The sequence below is a fragment of the Pseudophryne corroboree genome, chromosome 9 (assembly GCF_028390025.1).
Source record: "Pseudophryne corroboree isolate aPseCor3 chromosome 9, aPseCor3.hap2, whole genome shotgun sequence".
NCBI lineage: Eukaryota > Metazoa > Chordata > Amphibia > Anura > Myobatrachidae > Pseudophryne > Pseudophryne corroboree.
In genome coordinates this window covers 185688395-185705779 of record NC_086452.1, presented here as the reverse complement: position 1 = coordinate 185705779, position 17385 = coordinate 185688395, and the positions used below count along the sequence as shown (strand labels likewise).

Genomic DNA, 17385 nt, shown 5'->3' with positions numbered 1-17385 from the left:
AGCTGTTTCCACCTGATTTAAGATGCTGAAATTGATAGGAGCTATCTCTGTAATCTCCCATAAGAAAATTGTATGTTTGGACAGGTATTAAAAAAGATGCAAGCAGCATATAGGGTCAAAAGAAAGCAAAAAGTACTTCTGAAGTTTATATCGGGGGTCATTCCGAGTTGATCGCTAGCTGCTGCTGTTCGCTGCGTAGCGATCAGTGAAAAAAATGGTTAATCTGCACATGCATATGCACCGCAATGCGCACGCGCGTCGTATGGGTACGAAGTCCATTGTGGTTTTGCACTAGTTCTAGCGACGATATACGCAAGGAGATTGACAAAAAGAGGGCGTTTATGGGTGTCAATTGACCGTTTTCTGGGAGTGTTTGGAAAAACGCAGGCGTGGCCGGGCGTTTGCTGGGCAGGTATCTGATGTCATTACCGTGTAACTCGTCGCAGCAATCATCGCACAGGATAAGTAACTACAAGGCTGGTCTTGTTTTGCACAAAATGTGTTTGCAGGTGCTCTGTTGCACAGGCGTTCGCACTCCTGCAAAGCGAAAATACACTCCCCCTTGGGCGGCAACTATGCGTTTGCACGGCTGCTAAAAACTGCTAGCGAGCGATCAACTCGGAATGACCCCCTTTGTTTCTTCTGCAGCAATCACACAAGTGCTTAGCTACTACATTCATTGCTTGAGGAACAGCTTACAGTATGGCTACGTGCAGACAGACATTATATAAAAGGTAATTGCAGTAATTTTATGGCTCAGAATACTCCTAAAACCCTCCCAAGGCTCGCCACCACGAATGGAATGCTAATAAATCCTTATTTATTTTTTTTTTGAGAAACATCTAATTGAGATTTTCCTTTGCAGCCCATAAAAGTGCACAGGAAAATCTGCAATATTGCTGCACCCTCGCCACCCCATAGAAAGCCATAGGAGAGCCACCAGACCATTTATATAAAGCACTTATAAGCAAGTGCTCTTTAAAAATCTCTAACAGAGATTATGTGTGCAGGTAGACAATTTAGAATGGTACAAAATGTAGCTTTTAAATATAATATCTTACTTGCAGGTGTTTCTCAGTACTAGAAGAGGTGCTTGGATTCTAAACCGAGTCTCAGACTACGGTTATCCTCTGGACATGACTATTTCTCGCTTTTTGAATTCACTAAGACAGTACATACCTTCTTCCCTTATAAACTACATTGCTGAGGCCAAGATGAATAAACGGTTTGACCATGCAAATTATGGACTGAAGCCTAGACACAGGTAGGCTCTAACAAAATACAGCAATTCTACAGAGTTTATACTTACTCTACCCTATGATGATAGCAAAATGGTTTCCTTAAAAATGAAAGTTTGTGTCTCATATTTATTATCTTCATTGACTGGAAACAGTACATTGGAAATGTACAAGCCACATGACATGAAAGGATTGAAGTGACTGAAGCATTGGCGTTTCTACAATGGGTGCAATGTGTATGGTGAACATGGGCCCCTGGATCCATGGGGGAGGGGGCATACCGCACACACTGTACCCGGACGTCCTTGCAGTTGCAGAGGTGGGGCTGCGCATATTCAAATATGGGAGTGAGCAGGGCCGGTTCTTGCCCTTGTGGCGCCCCGGGCAAAACGTTAGGGGCGTGACTTAATACGGGGGCATGGTCAGTTACGCCCCCATTTGTAGCGCAGCTAAAAGAAAAGTAAAAAAAAAAAGTATACTTACATCCCCGCTCCTGATTCCAGACCGCTGCAGACCTCCGCCGGCGCCGCTCCTCTCCTCGGATGCATAGACACTAGAGATCAATTATGACCCCTAGCGTCTGTGTCACAATGCACTGCACAGCAAAGGTCCTCTCCATGAAGGGAAACTAGAAGCGTAGCATCTGGTTCCCTTCACAGCGGGGGACCAGCGGGGGGGCACTGCGGGGGGCACAGTGGCGGATCTTGCCATAATGCGGCGCCCTCCGGATGGCGCCGGCGTCCTCCAGAAGGCGGCGCCCCGGGCAAAAGTCCTGCTTGCCCGTGGCAAGATCCGCTACTGGGAGTGAGCTGCAGCCCCACCTCTTCAACTGCCACTGGCAAGGAAGTTCAGGAACAGAGAATTTTGAAAATAATGGAATGGGTCATGTTAGGGGGGAGGGGGGTATAATATCGCAAATAATCCTGAGTACTTATATGTTGTGCAAGTCAAATCTAGCTTGAAGTCTGATTGCAGAAGCTGTAGTAATCTGCATTATAGAAATAACATGAACCTAATGGAAACATCAAACAAGAAACAACTTCAAACCAACAATCTGGCTGCATGCACTGAATCACTTCTATCAACAAGTACAAATATACAAATCTCTGTACAAGGCACTGCCACACCTATAATAGCAGCACTAACATATCCACCCTTGATACATATCACATCCAACTACAATCCAGTCAACACTATAAGGGAGTAGATTATAAGAAGTCTAACATGACAAGAACTAACACCATTGACCTTTTAAAGACAAGACACGGGTCATCTGTCACTGACAATCTGGTCAGTACTGAACTGGTTAAGCTGTCTATTTCAATCAACAAATGCTATTTACTGATTTCATGCACTTCAGTTTACACAGGTGCTTAGTTTTCTGTCCAAGTTAATGGGTTTGTGTAGTAAGGACATGATCGGAATAGTTACAGATGTAGCCATACTCATCTAGGCTGCAGCTTGGCGTATTTGTAGAAACCCAGGCGCAGTAAATGTGTCCGCGACCAGAGGCGTCACCAGGTCTGGTGACACCCGGTGCACACTCTGTCAACCCCATTGCGCGCATCCAGTGCCCGCTGCCGAAATGTCCGGGGATGCTGGGTTGCTCCCAGAGACCAGTGCCTGCAGTGTCGTCTATGACAGTAGCTGGGTGCTGCACGAGTACGTTACACTGCAGTTCCTGTCACTGTGTAGAAACCAGCATTTTGGTGTCACCCACACCTGGTGCGGGCTGCATCCCCCTTCTGACACCACTACCCACGACTAGGATGAGCAAGTGTATCTAAGTACGCGCACTCATAGGAATACTAAGGCGCAATGCAGATATTTCACCTTTCTCAGTAAATACTTTTACAAATTAGAAATGCACCAAGTTTGAGAAGAAATGGAAGATCTAAAGAGGCACAATATGCACAAACTAAAACATTGCTTCAAAAATCCGGACTCTCACCACTTCAGTACTACCCCATTCCTGAGATGGTAAAAGGCTGGTTGGTCAGTTTAGCTTCAACTATAATGTCTTATCATGAGCGTACGGAAACAGTCGGGAAAGGTCTTCAATACATACAGTATGATCTCTTGTTACCTCTCATGGGCCTCAGCACTTATTTATCTGTGTTTAATAATCTCACTCTGAAAAATCAAATATTATATTGGCACTAATCTGTAAAACTTGCCACATCGGTGCATTTACTCAGTGTTTTGCTAGTATTGCCCTTACGCCCAGGGACGTGCGGTGAGCTAAATAGCTCAGGAGGCACTGGCTAACCCCGGAGCCAGATTTACATGCAATATATGAGCCCAAGGGTACATCTGGGCATTATACACAGGTGCAGCAGTATAAACTCCTGGAAATCTGGTGAGTTTTGATTAGAGATGTGTGGAAAGGATACACAGGTGAGGCACTGCCTCACCTGCCATAGACTTTTTACTCCAGAGTTTGGGTTATAAAAATTATTAGAATAATGCAAAGATATTTCAAACAAATTATCAGTATTTTTCATATATTTTATTCAGTCAAAACTCTGGTTTAAATGTAAGTATGACAGGAAAGGCTCTGCCTCACCTGCCTCACCCCACCGCATGTCACTGCTTACGCCACACATCTGCTTGTGCACACTTCTTCCTCCATAAACAATTGTGATTTGCTGAAAATCCATCTGTAACTACACTAAGGGGGTTATTCAGAGATGAACGCTGATGGCTGCACACAGCCAGATCTGCGTTCATCTCTGCACATGCTGAGGGCCGCCCAGCTGCAAGCCGCATTATCGGCAGGGTTTCAATGACCCCCCAAATGGAGAAATCTACGCCGCAGTAGGGAGCACTTTAAATAAATTAATGGAATAAACTGATGAATTATCTCCACCTGGTGGCTAAGTATAATAATTACACACATGCTATACAGTAGTATGAGTATGCATTACAGCATTTTTGTGTTATCAAATGTATGTGAGACTTTACCAGGTGAATGCAAATAAGTAAAACAAAAACAATGGGCCTGATTCAGTCACAGTGCCGACGCAGCAGTGATCCGAAGCCACCACAACTATCTCAACATCTGCGTACTCCGTCACAAACTGCAACGTAGATGCGAAGAACATAGACTCTGAGTGCCTCCATGGCTGCGCAGAATGGCCACAGGAGCTGCAATGCTGGTGCCATGTTTCATGCATACTAGATCGCGATTGCATTATGAGACATGCCCCGAAAATGGTCACTACATGCCTGCGTTTTTGCAGCCACTCCCCATTACCCCCCCCCCCCCCCCCCCAAAAGGTCTCTTCCTGTTAATCACTCTGTGACTGATTCCTGACTGCGAGCAGTATCGCAATGGTACTTTGGCCTGTGTGCACTGCAGCCATGATGCATGCGCAGTCTACCGATAACCACTTAGCTGTGACTCCATCAAAGTTGCGACCACATCTGAATCAGGGTCAATGTGCTCAAAATGCTTTTAGACAGTGCTGTTATTATTATTATTATTATTATTATTATTATTTTGAGAGAGGAGGAGAGAGTCAATTACAGGGCACAAAATATAGATTGAATGCTACCAGATAGAAATACATAAACAGAGTGGTAAACTATGCAAGCATTTACTAACCATGACCTACAGTACTCAACATATAGTATACCTGCTAATTGCAGTGCAATGTTTGTGTAGCTTACAGTGGCAAACGCAGGATTTGCATGGGGGGGTTTCCAGAACTGGGTGGAGCCAATCACGGGGGTGGGGACTGAGGTGACCCAGTATATGCTGGGTCCGTAAAACTAGTGTGTGTGTGTGTGTGTGTGTATGTATATATATATATACATATACATATACATATACATACCGTGTATATACACATATACACATATACATAGCATATTAAACATGCATATATATACACATACAGTACACGTATATATACACATATATCTGTGTGTGTGTGTGTGTGTGTGTGTGTTTATATGTACAGTATGTATGTATATACATGTGTATCTATGTATGCACATGGATATACTGTATATGTACTATAATTAAAATAAAGTAAACTTTTATTAAGCACTTGCAAGTGCCACCAGGAAGACATCAGGCTGCAGAGGACGCTAGACAGCCATTAATAATACTCATACTTTTTTAGTGGAGGGGGGTTTCTGGGTGCTCGGAAACCCCCCCTGGGTGCGCCACTGGCTTATATCATTGAAAATGTGTATGACCTTAGTACTGTACCTGGCAGTACTTGGAAATTTAGATATAATATTAGATTGTAAACTTATCAGATGCAGGCGTACTAGCTGAGTTATATTATGTGCAATTGCTAGAGCAGTGATGGTGCAGGACACAGTATTTTCAAGTAAATTAGATAATGTAGTATTACTGCCATTATTGTATAAGGTGCTTCAAATTCCTTTAGGTCTATGTACTAAGCCTTGGAGAGAGATAAAGTGGATAAAGAGAAATTACCAGCCAATCCGCTCCTAACTGCCATGTTACAGGCTATGTTTGAAAAATGAGAGGAGCTGGTTGGTACTTTATCTCTCTCCACTTTACCTCTCTCCATAGCTTAGTAAATAGACCCCATAGTCCCCAAATTTCCAACCAATCAGCTCCTGTTATTTTTCATACCTAGCCTGTAACATTGCAGTTAGGAGCTGATTGTCTGGTACTTTATCTCCATCCACTTTATCTCTCACCAAGGCTTAGTACATAGGGATCTATATCTAACTAAAAAAGCTTATTCTAAAAATATTGCTACTAAGATTTGTATGTCTATTCATTTCGAATGTGTATTACACATTGTCATGATACAGTAAGTATTCTATTTTAAGGAAGAAAGCTGAAAAAACATATATTAAACAGTTAAATCATACCTCCCAACATTTACAGTTTTGTGATTGAGGCAGTAAAATCTGGGTAATGATCATGTCCGACTAGGCGCATGGCGATTGTGATCCAACCGCAAAAACTGCTAAGAGGATGCCGGCGCATGCGCAGGGATTGTCCTGCGTCTGCATTTTCTGCTGCGCCTCTCAGAAAATGCGATCGCCTCTGCCTGTCAATCAGGCAGAGGCGATCGCGAGGCGGAGAGGGTGGGGGGCGGCAATGCTCCGTATCCAAGGTGGAGACGGAGCATTGCGCAAGCGTTGATGGAGATACGGGGGCGGTGCCAGTGAAACGGTGGGCGTGACATGGGTGTGATTGGGATGGTGCAACTGCAATTTCAATATGGTCAAGGGGGGGTTGTTAGCATGTTGGGCGGCCTTGCCCTGTTGCTACTTAGCTAAATTTGAAATCCTCACTGAATCAGGTCCAATGGGCCTAATTCAAACCTGATTGCAGCAGCAAATGTGTTAGTGAATGGGCAAAACCATGTGCACTGCAGGGGGGCAGAGATAACATGTGCAGAGAGAGTTAGATTTGGGTGTGGTGTGTTCAATCTGCAATTGTAGTGTAAAAATTAAGCAGCCAGTTACCCTGCACAGAAACAATATAACCCACCCAAATCTAACTCTCTCTGCAAATGTTATATCTGCCCCCCCTGCAGTGCACATGGTATTGCCCATTAGAGAACAAATTTGCTGCTATGATCAGGTCTGAATTAGGACATATATTCTATATAGATTACTGGATTTTGCTACACATACTGTTTGGGAAAGGAGTAAGGAATAGGATCACGGTTAGCCTGACAGGGCAGTCTAGGGAGACAGAAACTCCCATACAGGGAATTCTATCAGATATCCTAAATACTGTACAGTAGCTTCAGTCCAGAGACATTTTATCAGAGGAGGGGAGGGGGCCTTTGTACAGACTCCGGGAAGCGCAGTAGTCTTCGGCATTGTGCTGGAGTCTACAGCGCATGCGCAGGTCTCTTTGCATAAAAGAAGACAGAAAAAGAAAGTAATACAGGTTGAGTATCCCATATCCAAATATTCCGAAATACGGAATATTCCGAAATACGGACTTTTTTGAGTGAGATTGAGATAGTGAAACCCTTGCATTTTGATGGCTCAATGTACACAAATTTTGTTTAATGCACAAAGTTATTAAAAATATTGTATTAAATGAGCTTCAGGCTGTGTGTATAATGTGTATATGAAACATAAATAAATTGTGTGAATGTAGACACATTTTGTTTAATGCACAAAGTTATAAAAAATATTGGCTAAAATGACCTTCAGGCTCTGTGTATAAGGTGTATATGAAATATAAATGCCTTCTGTGCTTAGATTTAGGTCCCATCACCATGATCTCTCACTATGGTATGCAATTATTCCAAAATACGTAAAAATCCCATATCCAAAATACCTCTGGTCCCAAGCATTTTGGATAAGGGATACTCAACCTGTAGCACTGTATAAGCATTTATATTTGAGCACACTGGCCCTGATTCAGATGCGGTTGCAACTTTGATGGTGACACAGCTAAGTGTTTATCGGTAGCCTGCGCGTGCATCATTGCTGCAGTGTACACAGGCCAAAGTACCTCTGCGATACCACTCGGAGTGAGGAATCAGTCACAGAGTGATTGACAGAAGAGACCTTTTGGCGGAGTTAACATTGTCATGTAGTGTCCGTTTTCAGGTAGTGTCTCGTCATGCGACTGCGATCTTGTATACATAAAACATGGCACCAGCGTTGCAGCTCCTGTGGCCATTCTGCGCGGCGATGGAGGCACTCAGAGTCTATGTTCCTCACATCTGATGTGGCTAGTTTTACAGATTACTGCCAATAGGGGTTGGGTATGCCGGCGGTCAGAAGACCGGCCGCAGCATCCCAATGGTGATAATCCCAACAGGGGCTCTGTAAGTATATTTATGTTCCTCTAATGCCCCCCCTAACCCGAACCCTCCATTTCTGCAGCCTAAACCTAACCTTTTTTCCCCCTGCAGCTAACACTCCCTGTTGGTACCTAAAACTAACCCCCCTTCCGCAGCCTAAACCTAACTATCCCTCCCCTGCAGCCTAACCCAAACCCTCCCCACAGGTGCCTAAACCTAACCCTCCCTTTCCGCAGCATAACCCTAACCCTCCCTTTCCTGGATCCTAACCCTAACCCCCTCCCCCTCCCCAACCTAAACCACACTTGCCTACTTTTGAAAACGCATTTCAGGGAGATGTGAAAGTAACACCTACCAGTGCGGGCGTGTACCGCTACATCTGAGAGGCGTGTGATAAAAATGACTTGCATCCAAATGTAAATGAGCCCCAAAGTTAGTGAGATCTACTTGTTGAAGAAAAGAATCTTATATTTTGAAGAATTTGTTTGTGTATTGTGCTTTACAAAAGGTTCCATATACTGTAAGTGGCCACGAGAAACTTTATTTAAAATGCATGAAGCCATAGGGATCATTGTGTCTTATAACCAATGCAGGGAGATGGCACTGATGTTCCCATTTGAATGTATGTATCTGTGATTTATTCCCCACCCCCAAAGAATGTTATAGGCCCTACACACTGGGCGACATGAGTGAAAGATATGAACAATCTCGTTCATTAATGAACGAGATACCGTTCATATCTTTCAATGTGGAGGCACCATCGATGAACGATGCGCGGCCCCGCGCTCGTTCATCGCTGGTGCCCCGTCGCTTGTGCATGCAGGCCAATATGGACAATCTCGTCCATATTTGCCTACACTGAAATAGAGCAGGGTGATGGGGGGAGTGAAGAAACTTCACTCCCTCCGTCACTGCCCCCCCCCCCCCCCCCCACCGCCGGGTCGCCCATCGGCCATATCCGCCCTCGGGCAGCTCGGCGGAGCATCGCGCAGTGTGTAGGGCCCTTTACAGCTGCATAATGGGGTTAAGGTGCAATCAGGGAGATTGCTGGACTATTCAGGGAGTCAGAGAGATTGCTGCAATTTCAGGGAGTCTCCTGCAAAATGAGGGAGCATAGGTGTCACGATCCAGGTAATTCCTTATCAGTATTTACCTTTCAAATGCCTCCTGAGACTGTCCCAGCGTTCCAAGCCTGGATTCCATCTGCACTGTCTATGTGCAGCACGCTGCATCTCATTGTTTCTAATCTCTTTACTGTGATTCTGGCAGCATCAGGGTTAAGTTTCACATGCAAGTTACAAACAATCTTTCCCTTCAAAAGCTAACATGGGCGCAGCCATGTTTTCCTAATCACATGTTACCTTTCAGCCTATCAGCTGTACTCTGCTCTCAGCCTGATTACCCAGCAGCTGCACCCTGGTCTCTGGTTAATCAGCCAGCCAATCCCTGTTTCCCAGCTGGTATAAATATCTTGTTCCTGGGGTGGAAAGATGTCAGTGCTTCAATTGTCTTCAGTGATTCTAGTGTGCAGTCCTTCCATGGACTCTCTCTGCAGTACAGCCTGACTCTGCAGTGTCTCATCATTGCACCTTGCGACTGGCACTTACCTGACACCGGCTTCCAGCTTCCAGCGGTGCCCTGCCCTGCCAGTAACCATCGGTGTTCCGCCATCGATCCCAAGTCACCATCGGTGTTCTGCCATCGATCCCAAGTCACCATCGGTGTTCCGCCATCGATCCCAAGTCACCATCGGTGTTCCGCCATCGATCCCAAGTCCCCATCGGTGTTCCGCCATCGATCACAAGTCCCCATCGGTGTTCCGCCATCGATCCAAAGTCACAAGTCACCATCGGTGTTCCGCCATCGATCCCAAGTCACCATCGGTGTTCCGCCATCGATCCCAAGTCACCATCGGTGTTCCACCATCGATCCCAAGTCACCATCGGTGTTCCGCCATCGATCCCAAGTCACAAGTCACCATCGATACCATGTCACCATCGGTGTTCCGCCATCGATACCAAGGCACCATCGGTGTTCCGCCCTCGATCCCAAGTCACCATCGGTGTTCCACCATCGATCCCAAGTCACCATCGGTTTTCTATCATCAGTATTCCTCTGAACTGTCTTTCCTATTACCAGTACCAAGTCATCAGTATTCCTCTGAACTGTGTTTAATAAAACCTTTGAACTTTCCTTTGTTGTCTTGGTCACGCCTTTGGGCATTTGTTCTAAAGGTTCCCTGCATGTCCAAGAACCCTGTACTGCCTCCTAGGTACACATATACCTCAGCCCCTACAACTGAGGCTTCCCATTGGTCAGCACCAGCCCTCAGTTGTGACAGTAAGCACTGACCTCATGGATCCGGCCGGAGACCAGGTCCAAGCGACCAGGCCGATGCAAGAACTTGCAGCCCGCCTTGAACGTCAGGAGGCTGCACGGGGCCATGTGATTCTCTGTCTCCAGGACCTCTCCTCTTGGCTGGATGGAATACAAGTAACCCTCCGTGGTTCAGGGGCGTCCAGTGTGCCGACTGCAGTACCTTTGGTGGTATCCCCACCCACCACTCCTGTTTCTGCTCCTTGTCTCCATTTACCAACACCTGCCAAGTTTGATGGTTCCCCAAAAGCCTGTCGGGGTTTCCTAAATCAGTGTGAGATATATTTCGAGTTACAGCCTGGCAGTTTCCCAACTGACCGCACCAAGGTTGCTTACATCATCTCCCTCCTCAGTGGCTCCGCCCTCGATTGGGCATCACCTCTATGGGAGAAGTCTGATGCCCTGCTCTCTTCATACACAGATTTCGTGGCAACCTTCAGGCGCATCTTTGACTAACCCTCAGCCTCCTCTGATATCCTCCGGCTACGTCAGGGGACACAAACAGTCAGTCAATGTCTGGTACAGTTCCAGATCCTAGTGTCTGAACTTTCCTGGAATGATGACACTCTTTACTCAGCCCAGGAAGGGGCGTCTGTGTCTACAGCCCAGGAAGGGGTGTTTGTTTCTGCAACCCCAGGAGGGGTATCCAATGTTCAAGCTCTAGTAGGGGCATATGAGTCTTCTCAAAAAGGAGATTCTGATCTGTCAACCCCAGGAGGGGTGCTGGAGAAAATAACCCTGAGAGAGGTGTCTGATTCGTCAACCCCAGGAGGGGTCATCAAAGTTTCAGCCCCAAGGGAAGTATCCAGAGCCAAGTGTCCAGATGGAAATTTTTGTGCTACAGATGCAGTTATGAACTCCAGTTTGCCGTCTTCAGAGAGCACCACCCTGTTGGCATCCAGCATGGACCAGGTCCAGGATGATCTAACTGAACACTCGGATACCACTCATTCCGGTTCTAACCGGATTCTGACTCCTTCAGTTCCAGGTGATTCAACTGTCTCCAGACTCAATCCGGTTCCATCCGTAGGTCCAAAGACTCCTTCGGTTCCAGCCGATTCCAATATCTCTGGACCCAATCCGGTTCCATCCGTAGGTCCAAAGACTCCTTCAGTTCCAGCTGATTCAACGGTCTCCAAACTCAATCCTGTCCTATCCGTCGGCCCAAAGTCTCCGCCGGTCTTAGCCGGTTCAAGTTTGTCTGGACTCAATCTGGTCTCGTCCATAGGTCCAGTACAGTCTCATCTGGTTCCAGCCAGTTCAAGTTCATCAGGATTCAATCTAGATACTTCCGTTTGTTCAGGTAAAGAATTTATAAGAAGTGTCCTGGGGCCACTCCTAAAGGAGGGGGTGCTGTCACGATCCAGGTAATTCCTTATCAGTATTTACCTTTCAAATGCCTCCTGAGACTGTCCCAGCGTTCCAAGCCTGGATTCCATCTGCACTGTCTGTGTGCAGCACGCTGCATCTCATTGTTTCTAATCTCTTTACTGTGATTCTGGCAGCATCAGGGTTAAGTTTCACATGCAAGTTACAAACAATCTTTCCCTCCAAAAGCTAACATGGGCGCAGCCATGTTTTCCTAATCACATGTTACCTTTCAGCCTATCAGCTGTACTCTGCTCTCAGCCTGATTACCCAGCAGCTGCACTCTGGTCTCTGGTTAATCAGCCAGCCAATCCCTGTTTCCCAGCGGGTATAAATATCTTGTTCCTGGGGTGGAAAGATGTCAGTGCTTCAATTGTCTTCAGTGATTCTAGTGTGCAGTCCTTCCATGGACTTTCTCTGCAGTACAGCCTGACTCTGCAGTGTCTCATCATTGCATCTTGCGACTGGCAGTTACCTGACACCGGCTTCCAGCTTCCAGCGGTGCCCTGCCCTGCCAGTAACCATCGGTGTTCCGCCATCGATCCCAAGTCACCATCGGTGTTCCGCCATCGATCCCAAGTCACCATCGGTGTTCCGCCATCGATCCCAAGTCACCATCGGTGTTCCGCCATCGATCCCAAGTCCACATCGGTGTTCCGCCATCGATCCCAAGTCACCATCGGTGTTCCGCCATCGATCCCAAGTCACCATCGGTGTTCCGCCATCGATACCACGTCACCATCGGTGTTCCACCATCGATACCAAGTCACCATCGGTGTTCCACCATCGATCCCAAGTCACCATCGGTTTTCTATCATCAGTATTCCTCTGAACTGTCTTTCCTATTACCAGTACCAAGTCATCAGTATTCCTCTGAACTGTGTTTAATAAAACCTTTGAACTTTCCTTTGTTGTCTTGGTCACGCCTTTGGGCATTTGTTCTAAAGGTTCCCTGCATGTCCAAGAACCCTGTACTGCCTCCCAGGTACACATATACCTCAGCCCCTACAACTGAGGCTTCCCATTGGTCAGCACCAGCCCTCAGTTGTGACAATAGGCAAGTATGACCTAAACTTAAACATCCACCCACCCCAGTGCTGGAATTTCGCTATCTGTATTTCAACTGCCCAGATCCCAACCGCCAGGATCCTGTAAGAACATTTGTTTTTTTCAGAGTGAGAATACTGAATGCAGATAAATGAGTGGTGAGGTCCATGAGAGACAACCAGAGATCATACTGTATGTAATAAAGGCCATTCCAAATGTTTCTTCACTCTCATGCAGGACATCACAGTTGAACCTGAACTGAGCATCCAGGGCCTAATTCAGTGTGAGTTAATCGCAGCAGCAAATTTGTTAATGGGCAAAACCATGCGCACTGCAGGAGGGGCAGATATAACATGTGCAGAGAGAGTTAGATTTGGGTGGGATGTGTTCAAACTGAAATCTAAATTGCAGTGTAAAAATAAAGCAGCCAGTATTTACCCTGCACAGAAACAAAATAACCCACCCAATCTAACTCTGTCTGCAAATGTTATATCTGCCCCCAAGCAGTGCATATGGTTTTGCCCAACTGCTTACAAATGTGCTGCTGCGATCAACTCTGAATTAACACCCCCCCCCCCCCCCACCCCCAAGTCTTTAAACATCTAAGGAATGGGGTAGTAGTGAAGTGGTGAGAGTTTGGACTTTTAGAGCAATGTAGTAATTTGTGCATAGTGTGCCTCTTCAGATCTTCCATTTCTCGTCAAACTTGGTGCATTTCTAATTTGTAAAGGTACATTATTACTGAGAATGGTGAAATATCTGCACCTTGATGCATACTTTTAATAGCGCATTTTCTGCTCCCTTTTCTCATTTTAACTATAATCTCATGCCACAAAAAGGGGTTTCAATTCACATGCGCCACGCTTAGGCATGCATGCACCTTAGTATGCCGAGCTCTGGCTTAGTATGACGCCCATGTATTCCTATGGGTGCTTGTACTTAGATGCACAAGCGCATTTGAGTCGCAGGCAAACTTGCCACGCCTGGCTTGCCGTGAATACACCAAGCTGCAGGCTAGATGAGCATGGCTACACCTGTAACTATTCCAATCATGTCCTTACTACACAAACCCATAAACTTGGACAGAAAACTAAGCACCTGTGTAAACTGAGGTGCATAAAATCAGTAAATAGCATTTGTTGATTGAAATAGACAGATTAACCAGTTCCCCATTAAACCAGATTGACCAGTTCGGCGTTGACAGGATTGTAGTTGGATGTGATATGTATCAAGGGTGGCTATGTCAGCGCTGCTATTATAGGTGTGTGCTGTTCTCTCAGAGCTTATCTGTGACAGTGCCTTGTACAAAGATTTGTATATCTGTATTTGTTGATAGAAGTGATTCAGTGCATGCAGCCAGATTGTTGGTTTGGCGTTATTTTTTGTTTGATGTTTCCATTCGGTTTATATTATTTGGATAATGCAGATTAGTACAGCTTTTGCAATCAGGCTTCAAGTTATTTTTGAAGAAGAACTCAGGAACATTTGTGATATTACATACCCTCCAATATGACCCATTCCATTATGTACAATATTCTCTGTTCCTGGCTTTCTTGCCAGTGGCAGTTGCAGAAGTAGGGCTGCAGCTTAGTCCAAACTTCAAATATGGGAGCTACACCAACTGCCACCCCAAACACTCCCAAAAACTGCACTCACTGGCAACTGGTGTGGCTCCCATATTTAAATTTTGGACTGTATTGCAGCCCTGCCTCTGCAGTTGCAAGAAAGTCCAGGAATGTGTACACAATGCACACATTAAAGAAAGGCTAATGCTTCAGTCACTACAATCCTTTCATGTCATTTGGCTAGTACATTTCCAATGTACTGCCTCCCCACCTCTTCAACTGCAAGGAAGTCCGGGAACAGAGCACTTTGTACCTAATGGAATGGGTCATGTTTGAGGGTATGAAATTGAACCTATAATAATAGGCAGATACAGATGTGTCCTCTTATTGCTAGGATTTTTGCTGTATATGACGGAAGCGGCTTGGTACATTTTAGATGCCATGCCAAGGATAGACAGTTTCAACACGTGTGCATTATAGAGATGTAGCCATGCTCATCGCATCCGTGACATGGGTGCCAAAGGTGCAATGTAACATGCCGGTTGTGAATAGCTGCAGCCCAGTGTATGTCCTATGGTGATGCATGCATGCGCACACGTATGTTATAGTACCAGAGCATACTAGTCACACCAGCTTTGCCGCGACTAGGACTCTCAGTGGTAAGTCTGCATAAAAACAGACTTGTGTTGTATGGGGGACAAGCAGTGTAAAGAGTGGAGAAGTTGACCCATTAACCAATCGGCATTTATCAAGTAGATTCTACAAATGATAGGTAAAAGCTGATTGGTTGCTATGTACAACTTGTCCACTTCTCCACTCAGGGCGTAATTCAGTAAGGCTTCTGTAGGACCAGCCTGCTGATTAACAGTCTTGCTGCACACAGCCAATCTACGCTTCCCCCATTGAAATTAGTGGTTGGAACCACTACATTGACTTCAATGATGGGAACTGCAAGGTTATTAGAGGCAGGCGGTCGAGTAACAAAATAGTTTTGTAGGTACTGCGGCTTGAGTATTCTTGTGGGTCCTTGGTAGGTTTTTGTGACACTGGCAAAAATATACAGTAGGTGTTGTTTTATCCATTTACTATATTTCTATACTTTTATGTTTTTTTAATAGTAAAAAAAAGTGTTCTCTTTATTTGTTTTATAGGATTTTTAGCCAGCATCCAATGGTGAATGATGACCTCCCAAACCGCATTATTGCCGGCACTGTAATTGTGAAGTCCAATGTGGCAAAGTTTACAGAGACTGATGCCATTTTTGATGATGAGACGGTGGAAAAGGACATTGATGTTGTTATATTCGCAACCGGTTACTCATTCAGCTTTCCTTTCTGTGAAGAGCTTAAAGTTCAATACAACAAGATCTCTTTATATAAATACACTTTCCTACCAGAGCTGGAGAAACAGACGTTAGTGGTTATTGGTTTGATACAACCACTTGGGGCCATCATGCCCATCTCAGAACTTCAATGTCGACTAGCCACAAGTATCTTTAATGGTAAGAAACATCTGAGAACAGAGCATATAGTTAAAACTAATAGCAACATTTCAAAACATTAAAGTGATGTGGGAAATGTATCAAACCTTCTAGAGTAGAGAAGAGAACAATTGGAGAAGATGACCATAACAACAAATTAGGTTTTGTCTTACATTTATCATGTACATTCTATAAAATGGTAGGTAGAAGCGGATTGATCGCTATTGGCAACTTCTCCACTTGTCCGCTTCTCCACTCTTTACAACATTTGGTACATGTCCCACATAAGTTGTACAAGCCTATACAATTCTTATTTAGTAATACATTGTCATTTCATTTACAAAAATGAACAATCTTTGTGAGCTGCAGACCAGGGCCATAACTAGGTATTCACAAGTGATGCAACCATCTAGGGTGCAGGGCCTCGAATTGGCACCATCAGTTCTCTGGTACCACTTGTATTTGACTTACATGGTGCCTAGAATGACAACATGCAGCATGGACAGCTCTCTCATTGCTGCTCAATGCATCTTTTGGATTCACCAACTGCTTTCTGGTCCTGGTGGCCATGCCCCCTCAATGTGACAACATGACATCATCTGCATGGGGAAGAGCCAGCCAGGGGTGAAGTGACATCGCTAGGGGGGGGGTGGGCTGCATTGGGTAACACCAAAATAGTAGTGTAGCTATGATGGATAATGCACACTGTGCTGGGAGAAGCTAGGGGCTACCCAACAGCTCCCGGAGTGCAGGGCAAGCCCCCAGAACAAGGGCGTGAAAAATAAATTTACACCAGTTGGAGTGGCTTGGGGGACATGAGGCAACGTCCTCTTTTGCGAGTGCAAAGAGTCCGCACTGGCTGACACCAACCATATGTGTAGATTACTTACACTTGAGATGTGATATCATCAACATTGAAGTACATAATTATGTTTTAAGGTTTATTAAGGTAATTAACTGAGCATTCTTTAATTGTTTTGTCTATGATTATATACATGGTGATGGAAGTGTGACATGGGTGATGCATACATTGAGAATAACAACATGCTTTGATTTTGTAGTGTACTTACAATAGTTTGATTGTGTAATATGGGATTAAAAGGATATATTAAACTATTTTTTAAATCTCCTGTGTTTTAGGAAATACTGAGCTGCCCCCTTCCAGTGCCATGAAGGAGGATATTCTTAAAAAGAAAGAAGAGATGCAAAATCGGTAACTGCTGCTTACTGTTTTACTAAGTATTAGAAGTACAGTAAGATGTTATTAGTGGAACCCAAATGGGTCTAACAAGATTGGCTATTGTAGTTGCCTCCTGGACATTTTCTTAAAAGGGTCATTTTAAAAGCTTATTATCACTGAGTATAATGGGGCCAGTGGTGGCACACCGGGGTTGGTGACACCTTGTGTGGCCAAGAGACACCAGCGCGTACCTGAAAAGGGGTTTGTGACTTTGTGGGAGCCCCACTGATGTTACTAAAGTGGTATGGCTTTTGTGGCAAAAGCCCCCAATTACCCCACTCCGGGGGCATGCCTACTGCTCCCC

The 17385-nt window shown here is 45.2% G+C and overlaps 1 protein-coding gene across 1 annotated transcript in view; it reads left to right on the top strand.

Annotated features, from left to right (window-relative positions):
- Positions 1–17385, top strand: part of LOC134957827 (flavin-containing monooxygenase 5-like) — a 163346-nt gene that overhangs the window by 140104 nt on the left and 5857 nt on the right. Inside the window, exons 6-8 of the mRNA XM_063940026.1 lie at positions 1068–1264; positions 15513–15862; positions 16982–17054. Of these exons, the coding sequence (XP_063796096.1) occupies positions 1068–1264; positions 15513–15862; positions 16982–17054 (620 nt within the window). The remainder of the gene's footprint in view (positions 1–1067; positions 1265–15512; positions 15863–16981; positions 17055–17385) is intronic.